At 43.3% G+C, this 21,820-nt stretch overlaps 2 protein-coding genes across 7 annotated transcripts in view; one reads left to right on the top strand and one right to left on the bottom strand.

Annotated features, from left to right (window-relative positions):
• Positions 1-8,229: 8,229 nt before the first annotated feature.
• On the top strand, positions 8,230-12,492 carry si:ch73-70k4.1 (Fanconi anemia core complex-associated protein 20). The gene is made up of 4 exons (XM_053503704.1): positions 8,230-8,407; positions 9,515-9,647; positions 10,926-11,296; positions 12,067-12,492. Exons 1-4 carry the CDS (start codon positions 8,292-8,294, stop codon positions 12,137-12,139), a joined length of 693 nt encoding a protein of 230 aa, XP_053359679.1. The 5' UTR covers positions 8,230-8,291; the 3' UTR covers positions 12,140-12,492.
• Positions 12,493-12,617: 125 nt separating this feature from the next.
• prkcz (protein kinase C, zeta) overlaps positions 12,618-21,820 on the bottom strand; it is a 66,521-nt gene continuing 57,318 nt past the window's right edge. For all 6 annotated transcript variants that reach the window (XM_053503696.1, XM_053503697.1, XM_053503698.1 and 3 more), the window contains 4 exons: positions 21,746-21,820; positions 21,187-21,276; positions 19,491-19,606; positions 12,618-16,979 (listed from right to left, as the gene is read on the bottom strand). The exon at positions 21,746-21,820 is cut by the window's right edge and continues 5 nt beyond it. In XM_053503696.1, the coding sequence (XP_053359671.1) occupies positions 16,892-16,979; positions 19,491-19,606; positions 21,187-21,276; positions 21,746-21,820 (369 nt within the window). In that variant the 3' untranslated portion in view covers positions 12,618-16,891. The remainder of the gene's footprint in view (positions 16,980-19,490; positions 19,607-21,186; positions 21,277-21,745) is intronic.

The raw sequence follows: 21,820 nt of genomic DNA, 5'->3' as shown, positions 1-21,820 counted from the left end.
TGTGTGTGTGTGTATACTCTCTCTCTCTATACTGTGTGTGTGTGTATACTCTCTCTCTCTCTATATATATATATATATACTGTGTGTGTGTGTGTGTGTGTGTGTGTATACTCTCTCTCTCTCTCTGAACTCCAGCCAAACATGTGAGCCACACCGCGGGAGCGCGCCTCCCCCTCCCCCCCTCCAGCTCTGGGCGCGAGCTTTGCTCTGCCGCAGTGTTGCCAGATTTCCTGTTTTTAATTTTTGTAATAAAATAAACACTGTATTTCGATCAGCTTTCAGAATTGTTTTATTGACCTCAGGATTGTGAACAACACACCACTTGATAACACCAGTGTAAGAGTTTGTGTGTGTGTGTGTGTGTGTGTGTGTGTGTGTGTGTGTGAACCTGCTCTTGTTGCTGGTACCGAATAAGTTAAACCCGAATAAGTTGGCAAAACTCAAAAAATTTAAGGTAATCAGTTAAATCAATTTTTGAAGTAATGATGTTTCCACTTTTAAGTAAATGGAACTATGAGTTTTTGAGTTTGTTGTACTCATTTTTTTTAGTTGTTGCAAATCAAATAAATTGGTGTTGGTCTTTCTGCTGCTCCGGGCAATGGGTCGCTACAGCAGACAATCCGTCCGGCACACAAGCTCGGCACAGGTTTTACACCAGGTGCCCTTCCTGACGTAACCCTTCCATTTTATCTGGTCTTGGGACAGGCACTTCATCCGGTTGTTGGGAATCGAACCCGGGCCTTTCACATGGCAGGTGAAACACCTACCACTGAGCCACAAGTGCCCCATTGCCCTGATGACGTCAGACACAAAATCACTAGTCTGAAAGATTTTAAGTTGGTGGAACTTTAAGGTGACAGTTGCTGTTACTTAAGTACTTAAAAGATACATAAAATAAAATTTGTTCAGCTAACTTGAAAAGTGTCATTTCAAAAAAACTCATAAATACCAAAAAGTTCTAAATACTCATCAAGGTCTATTAATTTGAACTAATTGTAATTATTTAAGTTAACAGTACTCAATATGTTTAATTACTTTGAGCATTAGGGTTTACAGTGTACCAAGTTGAATGTGGATGCAGTCACTAAAAAAAAAACAATGTTAATTACATGATGATTATTACATAATTATTACTTTTCAGATCATGGACAGTGTGGTATTAAAGATGCACATGTTTATGTTTCCATGTTTTTAGCGAGTTCATAATTTTATGCTTTTAAAGTTTAAAAATATATATCTCTTTTTATTCTGTATCAGGGAAACTCTGTTCTTTACTTTGATTACTCTGGAGGAATCTGTAGGAGGGTCTGAGAGGTTTCTAGATGGTCTGACTTTTTGGAAATTTTTATTCTTCTTAACACCATTGTGGATTTACTCCAGTAAATCAGACTGCAGTTAAATGAAGTTCCTCTAAAGCAACGTGGCTCAGTTTCGATCTGCTTCCGGAAGTCACAATAAATCACAATTTTAATATACTAAGATTTACTTGCATAAAAAACTGTTTAAAGAAAACAGATTAAATAGTTTTATAATATCTCAAACATTAACCTTTAACAAAAGTTCAATTAAAATCTCTCCAATAGGACGCCGTGCAGTGACGGGTGGTTTAGGGGTGTGGCAACCCGACAGCCAGGCTTGAACCCGGATCCTCAGATCTGAAAATCAACAACCTAGAGCCTTAACTGCCTGAGCCACAGCTCCCACATCTTATAATTAATGTATTCCTGCAAAAATAGTTCCTCTTAAAGATAGCTCAAGCACACAGCTTTGGTTTTATCCAAACGTCCATCTTGACACTGTTTATAACGGAACTTGCCGTTTAGCACCCGGTCATGTTTCCTCAGTCATCTGATTCCTCAGCACTGCCAATATGGAAAGCCATTAGGGTAAGACTTATTCAGATAATTAATTTGTGTAAAAAAATGAACACATAAAAATTTCTAGATTAAACGCATGCCATAACACATTAACACTGACAGCAGTGTTACAATATATTCAAATAACATAAACGCCAGAGAAGTGTAAGACTTCCTGATGTCCTCAGCAGAGAGACAGAGAAACACCTGAATGAGATGCAGCTCCAAGTAGAGATTATTCCATGGTGCTGTTGGGTGTGTGTGTGTGTGTGTGTGTGTGTGTGTGTGTGTGTGCATCCTGAGGATGACGGTGCTCTGTCTGTCTGTCTGCTGTGCGCTTTAATGGCTTCCTTTCGTTTGTTCGCTCTGCTTCCAAATTTTATTAGTTACGTTTGCTCTTAATCAGGTTTATTGATTTAGATTAAAATGACAGGAAGGCTGCGGATCAGAAGCTCATTATTGCGACAGCTTCAGCTCTGAACCCGGGCGCTGAGACGCAGAGACATTTCCCTTTACAGCGTTTGGCCGAGGCCCTTAAATAGAGCGACTTACGTTGTTATCTCATTTTCCATCGGAGCTGTTGAGGGTTAAGGGCCTCACTGAAGGGCCCAACGGGGACAAGCTGGCGGTGGGGTGTGACGCTGGGACCTTGTGTGCTGTAGTCCATGTGTACCGTACGGTTACTGTGAGACAGTGAAAGGGAATGTGGAACCTTCAGGAACCACGTCTGTGCTTTCAAGAACCTTTAGGGACCAAGCGGCACGTTCAGGCCTCTGATACTTCAGTATGTAATGCTCAAGTGTTCCTGAAAAACACATAAGTGACGTCATCAGCTGTTAAACCACCCAGCCAATCAGGTCAAAGCTTAATAAAGAAATTCTAAAAAACTGCGTGTAGGATCATAAACAGGAATGAGGGAATAACACCAATCTGGCAACTCACATTTCTTCAGGCTCCCAGTGTGTGTGTGTGAGTGTGTGTGTAAGCTCGGTGTTCCTCACACTCCCAGACTGAGAGTAGACCCCCGCTCCAACACACAGACCTGCAGCACAGGAATAAAACACATTCCGCCGGGGTGACAGCACGAGAGAGAGTGTGTGTGTGTGTGTGTGTGTGTGTGCGCGCGGCTCAGTGGGCTGTGCACGCGCTTATTCCACACCTTTTACACTCACTGAACCCTTACGTCACTGGAATGCAGGCTTTGAATATTAGACTATTAGAATATGCTAATGAGATGCAAATCACAACCTGTCAGCGCGGGAGCCTCGCGCGCACTCGGCCTGATCAAGGGCTTCAGAGTGATTCGGGACGCGCGCCCCCCCTCCCCCCCCAATCCAGAGTCAGTGCAGCGCGGGCGCCCTCTAGCAGGAGAGATCTGTTACTGCACCACTATTACTACCACACACACACACACACACACACACACACAATAAGGACAATTAAATATTTTGTGTGTGTGTGTAGCATTAACCATAGATCTGGTCACAAAGCAGAGTTACAGAAATGATCACTTTATCAGTTTGTCTCTGATGATCACATGGAGGTGGGGGGTGCAGAGGGGGGACTCACTGAGAGGACACGAGGGAGAAACCTCGAGAGGAACCAGACTCTACAGGGAACCCATCCTCATCCGGGTGATGACGGATAGAGTCAGTCCCTGCGATCTAGTGTGTGTGTGTGTGTGTGTGTGTGTGAGCTCTGAGGTCCAATGTGCATCTGTGTTACAGGAAATGTGTTTTAGTTCACATGATTTCTGCTTTGCTGAGGTTACACACTGTTCACAATCACAACCCAGGAGTCCCATGTGGAGAGCAGAAGAGGAGAGATGGCAGTTAGGTATGGTCACAGTCACATAATGTATAATGTATAATGTATATTAACTGTAGAGTGCAAGCAGAGACTCGGCAGGACTAACTATGACATCATAACTAAAAGGGGAGGAGCCAGAAGGAAACACAGACATGAGGGGGAACTGAGAGTGAGGAAGACAGCATCCAAACATACCAGTTCACCATAATACTCTACGTCCATGAGTCCCCCAGATCTGCTCCTTTACCTAAGGCTAATCTATTTATAAAAATGCTTGGCTAAATAAATAGTTTCCATGCGTCCCCGTGTCAGGATGAAGCTGCTCCGTGGGGTAACTGATGTAAATGTATGTTTAATGCGGTCGAGCAGCACTGTACGTACATTATTACTATATATAACACACTTTAAATGAGATGAGATAGCTATCTGAGATAACTTCAGCCTGTGGAAACATCACTATACTTTCTATATTCTATAGTTTTAGTCTGAAGATTAGTATTAGATCAGAAATGTGTGAGAGTGAACTGTAGATGATTGTCGTCACACACTCTTGTCCGCCTGAGTTCACTCACTCTGTCCAGTGCTCCTGCTTATTATAAATTTAACTACAAGTCCTTTTATCTCACACGAACACACACACACACACACACACACACAGGCGTTTGGGACATTGCTCTCAGCGACTGTCTCGGCCTCTTCATGTGGTTTATTCACATTCCATGAGCGTGAATATTCATGGTGAGCTCCTGCATGAAGACGGGGAACCTCTCCAGACACTCGGCTGCAGCCAACACCTTTTATTTTTTCATTTGGATTTGCGTCATGGATTTTTGGAGAAGCCAAACCAAACCGAGTCACTCTGCCTCCACACTCACGGCTTCTCCAAAAAACGAAGAAAAAATATTTCAGCATACTCAGAACAGACACATATCTCACACACACACACACACACACACACACTGATAGAGCGTTAATCATTTCCCAGTGTTTCAGCTCGATTCCTGACCTAACGCTACATTTATTTCATACTGAGACTCGATAATGAAATACACGATACATCACAATATTTTACATCTGAGATAATCGTAGCACATCCCAAACCACACGCCCTCTCCTCCACTCACAACACAGTGCATTGTGGGTATTCCCAATTTGTAATGTACTAGAGTGCATTTTGTGGTTCATCATTTCAGCTTTGGTTGGGTTTTAGTAAACTAGCATTAAAGCATAGCTGATTATCACACACACACCATCAGAGACCATCAGGCATCGTGCACTACATATCCAGAGTGAAGCACGGGTCCCTCAATAAACTCTACGATACAGAGAAAAAGGAAAGTTACAGTTTGTTCAGAGCCTCGTCACTGATATCAGCACTTTAACATGTTTCTGATGATCTCTCGCCAGAGACAATAAAGACAATAGCAAGTTGTCTTTCTGATTTCCTCACCTTTCCAGACCTCTGACCTTTTTACAGTTCTATGCAAAAGTCTTGACACCCATTACTTCTTCAATTTATTTATATAAATTCAGCATCAGCAGTATAATAATCGCCGACTGATCATCTGTCATCATCTGCACATCACTGATTCTTCACAAACACAAACACCTTCCGCCTAAACTGCTCAGGTACAGGGACTGGAGTGAACATGAGAGACAAACAAGTCCTTCAGGAAGCCTGGAGATCTGTTCCTCAACACTCCATTAAACAATAGAAGAACATCTGGAGCTAGAGAAGGAAAATATGAAGATTTTTGCACATTACTGTATATATGACACATTTACTGCCCAGTTTAGCTCCAAAGTCTTATTACTGCACCTGGAGGTCACAAATGGCAAATGCAACTCGTCCTACAGAGGCAGGAATCGTGCTGCCCCACACACAGCGGAGGTAATGTGTGTGTGTGTGTGTGTGTGTGTGTGTGGTGTACAAGGGCATTTCTATAGTAAGAATTAGGTGAAGGAAAGAGGGACTCGGGTATGGACCGTGTCCTTACATCAGAAATGTCCGCACCACAGTCCCCTTGTTTCCCCCAGATAAAACACGCCTCTCTTTAAGAATGTGAAATGTTTCAGGCTAACTTCAGGGATTTTGTGAGAGTTTTAAGAGAAAGTTGTGTTAAAACTTTTTCATTGTTGATTAAGGATGTTGCGTAATGATAGAACACAGTTAACACAAGCTTTATCTAAGAGACTGTACACCGGGGGACTGTATGTACGTCTGGTGTCTCACGTCGTCTCCACAGAGACCCAGTGTGGCGCAGGTTTTATTCCAACCGGCTGGGATCCAGACCTGCCTTCATTTGCGTACTCAGATCAGGCACCGGGTTTATCTCCAGTTCGGCTGTAACCTGTCCCATCCTGCGTGAGACTGACGAACCCTGCTGTCCTGTGTGTTGTCCCCTTTGGCCCGCCTGCGCACCGTATAGACGTCTGTCGCAGAAGTCGAGTGTGAAAGCTTCTCTGTGTCTCACTCATCCCAGCTGTCCTGCAACACGTCCGTGTGTGACGCCACGTCACTGCTGAGCTCATCCCTCACTTATTCATCAGGAAACACAGTGAGATGAGGGGGAGAGTGAGTACTGAGCTCCTGACGCAAGAGTCCACTGCTTCTGGATCAGAACAAAACCCTTTTTACGAGTGATACATTTACACATCTAACATAAACAACTTTTTCACACCTCAGTGTTTTGTTCTTTATTTCTCTAAACATCTCTAATCATCTTGCTGATTTTGTGTAAAAATGTCTTGTTCCCGTCTCTCCTGTCTTTCTCTCTTCCTCTCGTCTTCTTGCCTTGCTTTTTAGGAGTGTGTTTGGTGCCCGCTATTTTTACATCTCCCATCCTGTAACCATGGTGACGGAGAACAACAGTCTTAATGACATAAGCGTTCTTTCCTGGACGCGGTCTCTGTGTCTCCATCCATCCATCTCCCTCCCCCCCCCTCTCCCACCCTCCCTCCATGTTATTGTACTCTCTCCTCTGGATTTCTCATTCATCGTGTCAGAGCGTTTCCAAACTGTGTCTCATCCTCTCCAGGGTTCAGGGCCGAGGCTCTTCATGGAGCCGTACGGGTCGTTTACTCCGGAGGTCACCGCCCTCTTTATGCTTTCTTTTCCTCTCTGTTTTCCATCTTTTTCCTACTTATGGGTTCCATCAGGTTATAAAGACATCTCTCTCTCTCTGTGTGTTTTCAGTCAAATTCACTGGAACAACACTAAAGACCTTTGAATTAAAATATTAAGTATTTAAGGTTTACATTTAGGCATTTGGCAGATGCCCTTCATTCAGAGCAACTTACATTTGTATTTCATTATACATGTGAACAGTTGAGGGTCAAGGGCTTTGCTCAAGAGCCCAACAGGGATGACTTGGTAGTTGTGGGATTTGAACCTAGGACCTTCTGAAGCTTAGTCCAATGCCGTAACCAGATTAAATAATATCTATATAAATAAAAGAAAGGTTTTGTCTGTACATTGGGTCAGAACTCGCTCTCTCAGTGATATCTTTACGTTTCACACACTGGAGGTCCAGAAACCAGTCTCAGAAACATTTCTGTCTGTCTGTCCATCTGTCCAGCCAGATTTTGTCTCAGCATCACACAAAACTGTCTGTACAGACTTTACTGAATCTCCTGCAGTCCTTAGATCTCTACCTGAAGTTTAATCTGCACCATCAGTGAATCTAAATGTGGAGTAAAAGTGATGTTATGAACAGTTATGTGTGGGATTTAATAATCTACTGTAAAATAATCTACTAATGCGCTACTGTCTCAATGTAAACAAACACCTGCACCAATAGATATTAATTAGAAAAGATAAAGTGAATATTTTTACTGGGATTAGTTCATATTTTCACTTTGGCTGAAATAACAGCGCTGAAGTGGTATAAGTGAATTTTAACACGCTGGAGTGGTTTTAAGACAAAACTTCATCTTTATCCTTTGATCTACTTTTTCCATTTCTCATCTGTGATTCACTCTCCGATTACCGAACAGGGAGTGTATTTGTCTGAGCACCAAAGAAGGACAACTTAGTGTAAACAAGGCGTAAGATACTCAACCTTACAGAATGGGATTTCTTTGTATTAATAAGTTAGACAGAGAGTTCTGCTGTACAGAGAGACACACAGACATGGACGTGGGCTTCAACCTCAAATAATAATCATAATAATAATAATAATAATAATAATAATAATAATAATAATAAATAATAATCATAATAATAATAACAACAACAATAATAATCATAATAATAATAATAATAATAATAAATAATAATCATAATAATAATAACAACAACAATAATAATCATAATAATAATAATAATAATAATAATAATAATAATATCACTGATTACATTAAAGATTAGCAGATCATCAGATTATTATTAGATTTAACATTTTAACTCTTTACAGGTTAGTGACGCGCAGTAACACTAATTACATCTAGAGTGATTGACGTTTCGACTGGGAGCCTGTGGAATGTGGCGGTTGGTCAGGCTGCGCATGCTTTGCGCAGTATTGACGCGTTAAATGCGTCTCTCTCTCGCGCCGCCCCGCTGAGCGGAAGTTGTTGAGTTTCGGCGCCACGCGGTATTTATCTAAACTAAACACAGAGATTATAATCATGTCTAAACTTAAAAGAAGGAAAACTGCGGTGGAGGAAATGAAACCTGAGCTGCAGGTCCGAGTGAGAGATGAGCAGGAGAGTCTGCGCGACACGGACGCAGTCAGGACCGATGGGTGACGGGGGGGGGGAGGGGGGGGAGGGGGGATGATGTCATCACTTTACTGATCTGTTCTGTACGAATAATAATAATAATAATAATAACACTAATATCATAATTATTAGCGGTATAACTAGTGTTAGTGATGTTTAAAGAGTTAAAATGTTCGAGATAATAATCAGATGAGAAATGGAAAAAGTAGATTATTATTAAATCCCACACATAACTGTTCATAACATCACTTTTACTCCACATTTAGATTCACTGATGGTGCAGATTAAACTTCAGGTAGAGATCTAAGGACTGCAGGAGATTCAGTAACGTCTAGACGGAGTTCAGAGACAAAACGTTTATTAGAGACCCAGAAGGTCGGTTCTGTTCTGACCCGGTGATTCCTGTGTGTTCTGATTCGTGTTCCGTCACCACCGACCCCAAAATCGAGGAAAAATCGATTAATCGCTGCTGAGTGTGAGTGGGCGTGGCCAGGGATCAGCTGATCAGCCTCGGATATTAAACATTCTGTACTGAGCGTCGGAGTCACACACACACACACACACACACTATAAACACACACACACAAACACACACACACACACTATTTGTTCTTGAGCGTTAGCCTTGGCGGTAAAACATCATGGTTTCTCTATAATCCTGCAGGTGGCGCTCTCCATCCCGTGTGCTAGGAGTGAATTATTCGCTAAGTTTGTTTATAAATAATAATTTTGCAGTAATTGTGTAGTTTTACTTAGAATTTAAATGTGAAAGTTTGTGCTCGGTTTTTAAGCGACCAAAATATCGTCATGAGGAAACGGGAGACGTTTAGTTACTTATGAAATGTTTTGTAGGTTTAAAATTAGAACAAGATCAGGGAAAAATGTAATAACAAATCGAGATTATTTATAAAATAAATATACTTAGAGAATCACAATTTTAATTGAATCGTTGCCTAACTGTCGTGATGACGTGGTATCAGGTGACTGGAGAGGCTCCTCCCTCTTATTTATATATCGTAGTGTGATTTTATAATTAGGAGTATTAGCAGTAGATGCTCAGTCTTCTAAACGATTTAATCTTCCTTGCTGTCTCTTCTTGTGTGTGTGTGTGTGTGTGTGTGTGTGTGTAGTTCTCCTGCACCTGGAGGATTTTCCTGCTGCCCTGCCGATCTCTCCGAGGTGGAGAAGCTGTGGACGGAGACTCTGCAGGCCGTGTGTCCTCAGGCTCGGGACTCGTCTCCGCGTCTCCCTCAGCTCCCCGCGGTACGAGCAGCCCGAACACTTCGCCTGCTGAGAGACTCGGATCTCACGGGTTCATCTTCCCCTCACCTGTTATCGCCCTACTTATTAATTAACCTGTAATTATGTAACAGACAGGATCAGTGTGTCACATGACCTCGTGTGACTCATCTGTGATCACATTAAAAAAAGGTATTATTTATGTAAGTAAAATCACTTAAAAAACAAAAAAAAAACCCGGGATATACAGTAGATCCTGAAAGGAGCCTGCACGAGAATCACGTGACCCCTGACACGTGAAGTTGATGTGATCGGTGAGGGAGTTGAGCTGAGCTCAGCATTTGTGGGTTTATTTATTTATTAATTCATTTATTTTTCCGGTCGTATCACCAGCAGCTCTGAGCTTCTCCCCCGGGGAAACACACACTCTTCACACTCTCGCTGTCAGAATGGCTGCCAATTAGTGTGAAGCGCAGCGTAGTGTGTGAGGATGATGGGCGGATTTTGTCTGCGGTGTCCATGGAAACGGGGTGATGGACGGCACCGAGTGGGTTTAGTGCTGGTTTGGCAGGTTTAAACTCCGGAGACATCACACTCGAGTTCTCAGAGAGAAGGACAGCTAATGAGACATAGCAGAGAATGCATTATTCAGTGGAACACACACACACACACACACACGAGCTGAAGTGCAGCATGTGTGTGAACAGAACTTTAAGATTTTAGTTCCAGATTTCTCAGCGTTCTACACTGATCAGCCATAACATTAACACCACCTGTTTAATACTGTGTAGCGCCCCCTTGTGCCTCCAAAACAGCTCTGCCCCGGCGAGGCTTGGGCTCCTCTACTCCTCTGAAGGTGTGTGTGTGTGTGTGTGTGTGTATCTGGTGTGTAAGGTAGAGCCTTCATGGATCAGATGTGTTTCTCCATCATGTCCCACAGACGCTCGATCAGACTGAGGTCTGGAAGGTTTGGAGGCGTAATCAACACACACACACACACACACACACACACACACACACAGACCTGACCATCACATGATGTAAAATGCATGGGTCCATCCATGGGTCTGTGTTTCTGTTGGACTCCCTATTTTCTGCAGCAGCTCCTCTGTGGGTCCGGACTCACACGTCACGTCATGAGCATAAACACTGATCAGCCATAACATTAAAACCACCTAGGATTTGGGTTCCCTTTGTGCCCCGGGGGAGCTCTGACCCCTCTCTGGGCGTGGCTCCACAGGGCCTTTTGTGTGTCAATTCGTTCAGGTTTAAATCGTACATTATGTTTGTTTGTTTTTCCAGAAAGAGGAGAAACGGTATGAGCGACGCTGGTGCGGTCTGGACGAAGACGTTCCTCCCGTACCCGACCCACCGGCTCCATGCGCGATTCCTCGCACCCTTCCTGTGTCCGCTCCTGACCCGCAGGTCGGCGCCGGCTCCCCCACGGCCCACGGGGCACAGAACTCCCCCGGTCACGGAGACGATCCGGCTGATGTCGGCGTGCGCGAGCGGGTCACAGACAGAACCTCTGCAGGAAAATCCACATCGGGAAGTGAACGGTCCGGACCGGAGCGCGAGGGCGAGACGGGAGCCGGAATGTCGGGAAGAGGATCGGGATCGGATGGAGTCAGGCTGGAGTGCTGTCCGATGTGTCTGATCCCATTTCCTGCAGGGTGAGTCGCCGGTCACCGCCCACATCACAATAACACACACTGTTAGCTCTGCTAATAATGTAAACAGTTAGCGTCGTCTTATTTACACTCAAAACACACACACACACACACACACACACACCTGCGTGAGGGTAAATGACATACTGCTCTCATGCTAATAATTAATAAACTGTGATGGTGAACAGTTCACGTCTTCTTCTTTCTCACTGTTTATTTATTTATTTATTAGACAGTTGTTTGTAGAGTCTCGTCTGTACTGTACGTCAGTTATCCGTTACAATGCTAACACTGTAAGGCTTTCCAAAGCTAAAAACGTCCCAGCACCCACTGACCTCTCGGCTCTAATCACACCCGCACCGCGCCACGTCCCCTCCGATCCTCCAGCACCGCTCGTCTCGTCCCCCCGTCCCCCCGTCCCCCCGGGATCGAGGACGACATTCTCCCAGACCGGTTCCTGTTCCGACACCGAGGTGGTGGAGTGAACTTCCTCTAGACGTCGTACAGCCGAGTCTCTGGCGATCTTTAAACGACGACTCAAGACGTATCTGTTTTTTCAGTACTTGGACTAAACCACCGTCCCAAAAGAAGGAAAACAATCTCTTCTTCCCAGGTGTGTTTGACTGATGGCACCAAGTTAGTGACCCAGTGATGGAAACATCAAAGCACTTTCTGTAAGAGAGTCGCCAAATTCCTAAATGTAAATGTAATGTAGGGCCCTTAATATGGGTTAACCTTCTGTGTGTGTGTGTGTGTGTGTGTGTGTGTTTCAGGTTCTCCCAGATAGAATGTGATGGCCATCTCGCCCAGTGTTTATCAGAGATGAACGTAGACATGGTGTGGTGATCTTCATCATCATCTTCATCCCTCTTTCTTCACATGACATCACACACACACACACACACACACACACACACACACACACACACTGTTCTACGTAAAACACACTCTTGTGCTACGAGGAATTATTTTTTGTTCTGCTCATATTTCAGTAAAGTCTTCAGTGTGTGTGTGTGTGTGTGTGTTGGTGTGTGTGTTTGTGTTGGTGTGTGTGTTACACAGCGATGCTTCCTGCTAAACCTCACCTTGGAGCCATGAATGAGGAAATTAAAGTAATTATTACCGGATCAGTTTTAGCGTTAATACACTAATAAACGTCAGCTGGTTCTAAAGTAAACATGCTAACAGACACACAGCGCTAATAAACAGATATATTTTTATAAATCATGTCATTTGCATTTTCTGCTTTAAGATGTTGTGTGTGTGTTTATTGTTTAGTCACATGACTCCCAAACCCACCAATCAGCACACGGCAGCTCTGAGCGTCTTTTACAGAGAACATTTACTGATTTACACTCCGTCACTTCATTCCACTTCTTCAGTTTTTATCTTCATAAGCGCGAGAACTCGGTCACGTCTCTCTGCTCATTTAAACTCTTTAATTTAGAATAATTTTATAAAACAAACACGGGATATAAAAGTTTCCCCTGGTGTTGAAGAAGAAGACGACGATGATGTGTGAGATTTCAAACAAAACTTAGAAAAGCATAAAAATCTCCAGAGCGGCGTTATGAGAAGCAGTGTGTGGTTTATGCAAAATAAAAATACCTTACATATTTTCCAGGTTTTGTGCTGATATTAAAGATCAACGTCACGACGGTCACTCATCAGACTTCATGGCGTTATATCGTGACGCATCGTGCGGCTGATTATCCAATAAACTGGACTTGTTTTTTCATCTCTGGAGCTTTTTTTTCTCCAAACAGTTTTACAGAATAAATACAGATATTTACAGAAACTCATTCAGCAGACAAACAGCAAACAAAATAATTAGTGTAAATTATTAGCATAGCATCGGTGGCTAAAAGACATCCCGCATTTGGTCCTTTATGAAAATGTGCTGTCTTTAAAAAAGGGTTTAAAAACCTGGTGATTTTACGAGGTGCGTTCGAGTCAAACCGGGATTCGTTGTATCGAATAGAAGAGATCCGAGCGCATCCTGTTATTTCGCTGGAAAGTGATGTGCGTCCCCTATTACCACATGGTGGCGCTAATGTGTCAGGCTGCACAAATCACATGTTAAGCAACTGTCAGTGAAAGCGTGGGGAAGTGCGTAAAAAGCAATTTACAGACATTTACAGGAGACGTCTGTGGACCGAGGTGTTTCCGAGCTCACTGCGGTCGTTCCCGTCAACATTCGGAGAGTGGAACGCCTCATCACTGAAAATCAAGGGGAAACTTGTGAAAGAGACGCGTTTCTGTGTGTGTATGAACTGTACACACACTCCTTCACCAACACCACATACACACTACAAGAACTCTGTAAGTTATAGCCACACCCCCGTACACTCCTGACCTCGCTACAAGACATTTCCACATGTTTGGGCCGTTAAGGGAGTTCCTGGGAGGCCGGTGTTTCAGTACTGAGAGAACTTTCTACCTTAATGGTGTCCAAGCACTACTGACACACTGGGATAAGTGCATTAGTGTATCAGGGGATTATATAAAGATATATTTATATAGAAAAAAATAAAGGGAGTTTATACTCTCAGGACTGTGTTCTGTTATTCTGTACAATTAAAAGTCCCACTTTGACTCGAACAGCCTCGTATAACAATAAACATATTTAAAATTGATTTAAACTTTTAGATCAGTATAATCTTTAAACAATTTTACTTTTTACAACATAAAAGAGGCAACACAAGATCGGCTCTGTGTCCCCAGGGTCCTAGGTTCCCTGGTTCAGTTTTCTGTTAACGCACATTAACTTTCTGTTTCTGTTCGAGGCAACTGTGACCCGTTTCAAGACAAATATTTCCGGGACATTATCCAGTTTATTTTATTGGAACACGGCTTCAAAACTTTTTAAACACAACAAAACTAACAGTTATAATTTTATGTGGTGTCGGAGGTCTCGAAAAAAAGATCAATTTAAACAAATCACATCAATCTGGGGAACATAGGACCCTGGGAACACTGGGATGACCGCGTCAACGCTACAATTGAGTTTTGCTAGCCGGGATCTTGAGCTACTTGCACTAGTCTAAAGCGTATCCATTCAAAATAAAAGCTAGCATAAATCAGGTAGCTAGCTAGTTGTGCTAGTCAGCTCTGTATTTGCGTAAAATGCATCGAGGTGATTGCTGGTTAGAACTTTAGCTATAAATATCTCAGGATCCAGTTTCATTGTACTTTCTCTTCAGTTAGTAGCGTCTTAGCTTAGCAGCAAAAAAAGTTCAGACTACACGCAGGGACATGTTAATTAGTGTACATTGCTAGCAAAACCGTGGTGGAGCGCGTCATGAAAAATAAAACCAGTTTAAAGTATCATGTAGATGACTCTTTACTGTACGTTAGCTTGCTGTTAGCTTAGTAAAGCCTTTAGTGAAGAGTTATGCTAGCTAAATGTAACCATGACGATGCGTTTGACTCTCAGTTTGATGCTCAGGGGTCATTTCTGTTTATTTCTTTGTATCGCATACGTTTTCCTCGAATAGAACGAGGTCCTGGAGTCGTGTGCTTCCTGTGCTACGTTAGCAACAAGCTTTGTCGTCATCATCTCCCACGCTGCCCTTTTATACAGCGCTTATCGCTTATATCACACACACACACACACACACACACACACACACACACACACTGCTAAGTAATCCTATTAGCCCTCCTAGCATACATCACACTGGGGCAGATATAATCCATGAGCTCAGCTAACACTAGCGTGTGTTTACTCTCTATTCTCTTTGTCTATGTTTTTTCTCAGTCATGTGATCAGCTCTAACAAAACACAGATTAATTTATTTTCTGTGTTTTTATCAGTCATGAAAAAAAGGAGCTAATTTTCTAAAATTGCAGAGGAACTGTTTATCGCTGGACTGCGTCTGTGTTAATTAGTGAATGTGTGTTTTTGTTAGTTTCTATGGGCGTGTGAGGATTTTGATCCTAATGCATGATGATTATTATTATTACATGTGGGACCTCTAGGGGCGGAGCTCCATCAAATGTCACGAAAGCATGACACGAGTCCAGCTGTTGTCACGTTGGCGTTCTGAGTAAATCAGACTCCAGCGTTCAGATGCACGATGAGCGACGGGACTATAATTACGTGTTAGCATGTTAGCATGCTTATCCTCATAGCATTAGCCGGGGTTTCTCCTTCAGTGCGCTGTTAGGCTCAGGACCTTTTATGACAGTGATATTAAATAAAACATTGATATGTTTTATGCTAGCTGTGACTAGCGAATACAGACATCACATCCAAGACCTGTCCAGATTGAAGCACCTGAGAGGGAATGGGACAGGAGTGCAGAGACGTTTCATAGAAACCTGCATTTTATCCTTGTGGGTGTTGAATATGGTGATCATCTCTCACGTACTGGACACAGCTGTAGCACGCTAGCAACGCCAAGGTATATGCTAACACACAGGAGGGTGTTTATCCTCGGCGGAAGAGGGGATGGGGTGGGGCCATCTGATCACATTAACTTCGTGCTTGATTGGGACATGCCACTGTTTGATACAAGCTCCGCCCACACGTGTAACTAACGTGATGTCTGAACAGCGCTTTAGTCTGAGTTTTGAATACTGAAGTGTGAGATTTCAGGGCAGTCTGAGACACGGACAGCATTCTGTGTGCCATCTTTTGCTCTGGTGTGTGTGTGTGTGTGTGTGTGTGTGTGTGTAATTTAAATCTGAATTTATTTAGAGTTTATGAAGTTTAGTAAGGACTAAATGTAAATGTTTGATCTTTGAGGCACTTTTTAAACCTTTTATAATAGTTTGTCTGCTGATTTCTGAGTAAATTTCAATAAATCGTTGTTCTGATTTTTAAAAAGACATTAGAAGTGGCGCGAGTACATCAGCCATAAATTCAACTTTTCTTTTTAATTGAACGTCGTGTTTAACTTAACATTCGTGTTGGTGGCGAGCATGTGCCGATATTCCCGCTCTGTACCGTGACCGCTTCGTCACGTTATTGACGTCCTGATTCACATAAACAACTACGTGACCATAAACCGATCTGTGATTTCCACACATTCTCTGGTCTGGTGAAGAGCATTATGGGATTGAGAGGAACCTGTAAGAGACGCCTCGTCCTCCCGCTGCCGCTTGAACTATAATAACCTGAACTTCGGCACATGCCTGCGTCTGAGATCCGGTTAAAAACAACAAATACAGGAAGAAGAAGAAGAAGAAGAAGAGGTGCATGTTAAATCAAGTTCTCAAATAGAACCATGAGCTGTAGCAGGGGATTCTGGGTAACAATGAGTGCAGGCACAAAAACAACAAAACCAGAGGGATGATGGGACGGAGGAAGACGATCTGGATGATTTCAGGGAACTCAAGTTCTGTTACATGAAAAACTTCTCCAGGTCTGTTTCTGCGTTTCTGTCTGTGGTGTTTTTGCCTCCAGAGCTTCCGGAGACGAGTCTGAGAGAGAGCGTGAGATGAGAAGACGAGTCTGAGAGATGAGTTGTAGACGACTTAGTGTTGTAGGGAGTTTTTTTCTCTCTCAGTCACACAGTCAGAAGTAAAAACCCCCTCTGTAGCTCGCTCAGAGCCGCGGGCGAGCCGACAGAACCGTGCCGTCGTGTTCCTCCCTCATACTGTTTCCTCGGAGGAGAGCAGCAGGGGGTTGATGTACTCAAAGCCCTCGAACTCCGACTGGTCTATTCTCTTTATCACATCCCTGAGGAGAGAAAAAAAAAACACAGCACAGTGACGGGAATGTCGCTCTTTAGTGTGGCAAAAACATTCGAGACCCTGAACGACCCTGGAGCCACGAGCATTTATACAGCGCAGTTAAAATCATTAACTAAAGTTCTCTGCAGCATAAACAGTCCGTAATGTAAAATTGATCAAAACATGAGACTGAGAACGTTCTGATTCCCAGCCAGCATCACGAAAACAAGATGGACTTAAGATCAGCGCTACGTCTGACTAAAGTACTAACCTCACACAAACTCTTTTCTTTTACAAAAAATGAATGAAGTAATAAAAAATCAATGAAAATTTTTAATTGCAACAAATAAAAACAGCAGAACAGAAACGATTAAAAATAAATGAATAAAGCTTCTGAAGTGAGAAATTTCACGGAGGATCTGAAAGCTTTAACAACATGATGTATAATGTGTGTTACACTATGTTTTAGAGTGTGTGTGTTACAGAGTGACGCGGCAGGCTCTCGCTCTTGAACGCGCTGCGAGAGTAAGTCGGATCTTCCTGAACCGTCCTGCACCTCACACCCTGCTCGGAGTTCTCACACCCTGCTCGGAGTTCTCACCTGTAACAGACACCTGGAGCTCCGAGCTTTGGATCGGTTTGAGTACAGAAGCTCTAAACCTCAGTGTGCACAGTGGTGGAGTGTGTTTGGTGTAGAGTATGGGAACAGAGTGGATATGAAATGTGCGTTACTGAGTTTGACAGTGTGTTACACAGTGTGTGTTGAACAGTTTGTGCTAGAGGACGTGTGTTAAAATACTACTCTTGACGTATAAAGCATTAAATAGTCTCGCGCCGCAGTATCTGAGCGAACTGCTAGTGTCTTACGATCCGCCACGCCTACTTCGATCAAAGGATGCAGGCTGCTTGTCAGTACCGCGTATTATGAAAAATACAGCAGGGGGCGGAGCTTTTTCTTACAAAGCCCCAAAGTTATGAAACAGTCTCCAAATAGTGTTCGGGACTCAGACACAGTCTCAGTGTTTAAGTCCAGGCTAAAAACCTATTTATTTATCCAAGCATTTTTATAAATAGATTATCCTTAGGTAAAGGAGCAGATCTGGGGGACTCATGGACGTAGAGTATTATGGTGAACTGGTATGTTTAGACTTCATGTTAACCAAAACACAGTTTCTGCTGCACTTTCGCCCTCAGAGCGCACAGTTATAGCGGGTCTGATTTATGGTCGTACTGTCTGGTGCCACCCAGATGAGGATGGTTCTGTTTACATTTACATTTGGGCATTTGGCAGACTCTCTTATCCAGAGCGACTTACATTTTTATCTCATTACACATCTGAGCAGTTGAGGGTTAAGGGCCGCGCTCAAGGGCCCAACAGTGGTAACTTGGTGGTTGTGGGGTTTGAACCTGGGATCTTCCGAACCATAGTCCAATGCCTTAACCACTGTGCTACCTTGAGTCTCACCATCACCTTCGGCTTGCTCATTAGGGACAAGCTGGATAAAACTACAGTATACGTTTACTGATCTATATATTTCTTACATTTAAAAAATAAATAGGCTGCTTTGTGACAATGTTCATTGTTATAAACGCTAAATAAATAAAACTCACACAAAGTGTGAGTTAAAGAATGTGTGTTGGGGTGTGTGTTACGGAGGGCAGGATCATGCAGGATAATCTCTTTCACATGTTGAACTGAAAAGAAGAAGAAGAAGAAGAAATGGATTCTCCTGCTGCACTTGGTAAGATCTGTTTTACTTTCTGATTTAACACAAACCAGTTCCCTTCGTGCTAAACCTGGTGTCATTGCAACCCCTCCTCCCTCAAACACACAGTTCATGTTGATTATTCTGATTGGGCGAGATCGGTGACGTTAGGTATAACAGGACCAGCTCCTTCCACTCGTTTGTGATCACTATACAACATTACAATACAATAGTTCAGTGCACTGGAGCTGTTACTACACATACTACGGGCTGTGAGTCAGTCTGTGTGTTACCATGACAACACTCGGTCCAACTGTGGCTTCTTTGGGAACTATTTTCAATGATGGAGAAAAAATAAACAAAAAGAAATGCTTCCATATTGAGTCTGGAATGTCAGTTTATTGAAAGTGATGTGTATAAGAACAACATTCCCCATCACGCTGCTCCACTGAATAACTGGTGACCGTGACTGTGTAAATGTGACTATCTGTGATCCTATCATCAATTTGTGACAATATGTATTGATATGTATTAACATGTATTGTGGTGAAAAAGTCAAGCCTTTATTTGTTTATGTACATTTCTTTGCGTATCCCACCTCGGGAGGAAGTTGAGATCAGAAAGCGAGGCCATGATACAATGCTGTTGGAGCAGACAGGATTAAGGCCTTGCTCACGGGCCGAACTGTGGCAGCTTAGAGCTACTCCGGGCCTTATCACACCGAGGTATGGCTGCTCCACAAGTCATAAATGTTGGGGTATTTTAGTGTGTGTGCATGTGTGTGTGTGTGCATGTGTGTGTGTGGCTCTTACTCATCATCTGGTGTGAGCTGTACAGGTTCGTTGGTAAACTGTGTGTCGAAGTTCTCTAATCCATAATCATCAGTGATCTGAGGCTTGAACGGAGGCGTTACCTGCTTCTGTTCCAACTGAGAGAGAGAGAGAAAGAGAGAGACATAAGGAAAATAATGAGTCATCCCGCGGTCAATGTTATATATAATCAATGACTCCTAACAAGAAAGGATGCCACAGTTCTTGTTCCCACAGTTCCTGCCCCGCAAATGCCACTGTACCCAACAAGGCTACAATTTCCTCAATCAAAATGTCACTGTACCCAATGTGGCCACAATTCCTGATGCCAAACACCACTGTACTCAATGAGACAACTGTTCCTGTCCCTAAATTGCCTCTGTACCCAATGAGGCCACAGTTCCTTTTCACAAAATTCCACTGTACCCAATGACGCCGTGGTCTCTGTTCCCAAAATGCCAGTGTGTGTAATGATGTCACAGCTCCTGACCCCAAAACACTACTGTACCCAATAAGGCCACAGTTCCTGTCCCCAAAATACCACTGTGGTACCCAATGAGGTCTCAGTTCCAGACCACAAATGCCATTGCACTGTACCCAATGAGGCCACAATATCCACCACCAAATGCCACTGAACGCAATGAGGCCACGGTTCCTGTTCCCAAAATGCCACTATATGCAATGATGCCACAGTTCCTGGCCCTAAAACACCCACTGAGGCCACAGTTACAGTTCCCAAAATGCCACAATACCTGATGAAGTGACAGTTCCTGCACCCAAAATACCACTGTACCCAATGATGCCACAGTTCCTGTACCTCACAAAAACACTGAATCCAATGAGGGCACAGTTCCCGCCCACGAAATACAGCTGTACCCAATGAGGCCACAGTTCCTTTCCCCAAAAATGACACTCTACCCAATGAGGACAAGGATCACACTCCTACATTCTCTCTCCCTCTGTTTTGAGGACATGTCTCCTGCAGTGATGGGCTTCATGCTGATTTGTACAAATGGGAACAGATGGTCCTTTTTTATTGCATCACAAAAACACATCCTCCTCCCGGTCTCCCTATGGCTCTCGCTCTATAGTCTTCTGTCCCCGCTTTAGTGTACTCGTGTTTATGGGCCTGTGGCATGTTGATAAACTTATCATTTAATAATAAAAAAGAAAAATAAAGTGTTTGTGTGTATAATACATATCGACTTTTGTTACAGAGGCAAGTATGAGCGTGCTCCGTTCACTGTCCAACTGCGTCATCCTGCACTCTCAGAAGTCTGTTTCTCTCTCTCTCTTTCACACACACACACACACACACACACACAAACACACACACACACACACACACACACACACACACACACTCAGCAGTCAATGAGGTGGTTAATGAGTTGCTATTACCGTATTTTCCAGACTATAAGTCACATGTTTTGCCCTCTAGCAGTTTCTCAGAGTTTTTCAGCAAACACATGTGGAATACCTTCTGTAATTACTGTGAGTTTCATATTACACACATGTAAAATTATACTAAAGAGCAAATCATTAAATCAGGTTTTCTCCAATAAACAAACAGGAATCTTTTTTTTTAAAAGCTACATGAACACAGCCGTTCTCCATGACTGTGTCTGTCACTCAGCCTCATGTCCTCCTGACCCTGCGGTCCAGTACTGATTATAAACATCATTAATGTTCTCCTCACTTGGTCCCAGTCGATGGTTCTAAAGAATGTGTGAGATTTAATATCTGTGAATCCCGTCTGAACCTGGCACCCCAGTCGCTCCTTTGGGTCCTGAAGAAGAAACAACATGATTAAACCCACATTAGAGAGAGAGCTCTGGGTTTGGCTCCATGCTCAGACATCACACACACACACACACACACCAGTATTCAGACATCAGTAGAGACTACTGCACTATTCACACTGGGGGCGGAGTTCCTCTAAGAGAGGGGCGTGTCTCAGGTATGCTTCATCCTGATCTTGAACTTTAGCGAATTCAGAGACAATCAGAGACAATCAGAGACACGGCCCGTCTACAGCAGGAAGAGATTACGTTGAGACGTGGACGAGAGACGTGGGTGAAGTGTCTATGTGAGTGCTCGCTCAGATTCTTCTGCACACTCTGGACACTGGACACGGCAGAGCAAGCGCATTGAATTCACTTACACACACACACACACACAGTGCAGAAATATAAAAATACAGTAAGTCTTTAACTGAACACAGAGCAGGAGTGTTTGAGGGCAGGACGATCTCTCACCTTGTTCAGAAACCCTTTTAACACACTCGCTGCTTTTACTGACAACGAGCGAGGAATACGGATCGGCTTCTCCAA

The sequence above is a fragment of the Clarias gariepinus genome, chromosome 9 (assembly GCF_024256425.1).
Source record: "Clarias gariepinus isolate MV-2021 ecotype Netherlands chromosome 9, CGAR_prim_01v2, whole genome shotgun sequence".
NCBI classification, from domain to species: Eukaryota; Metazoa; Chordata; class Actinopteri; order Siluriformes; family Clariidae; genus Clarias; species Clarias gariepinus.
Note: the sequence above shows the minus strand (reverse complement) of the source record. Positions and strands in the feature narration are given on the sequence as shown.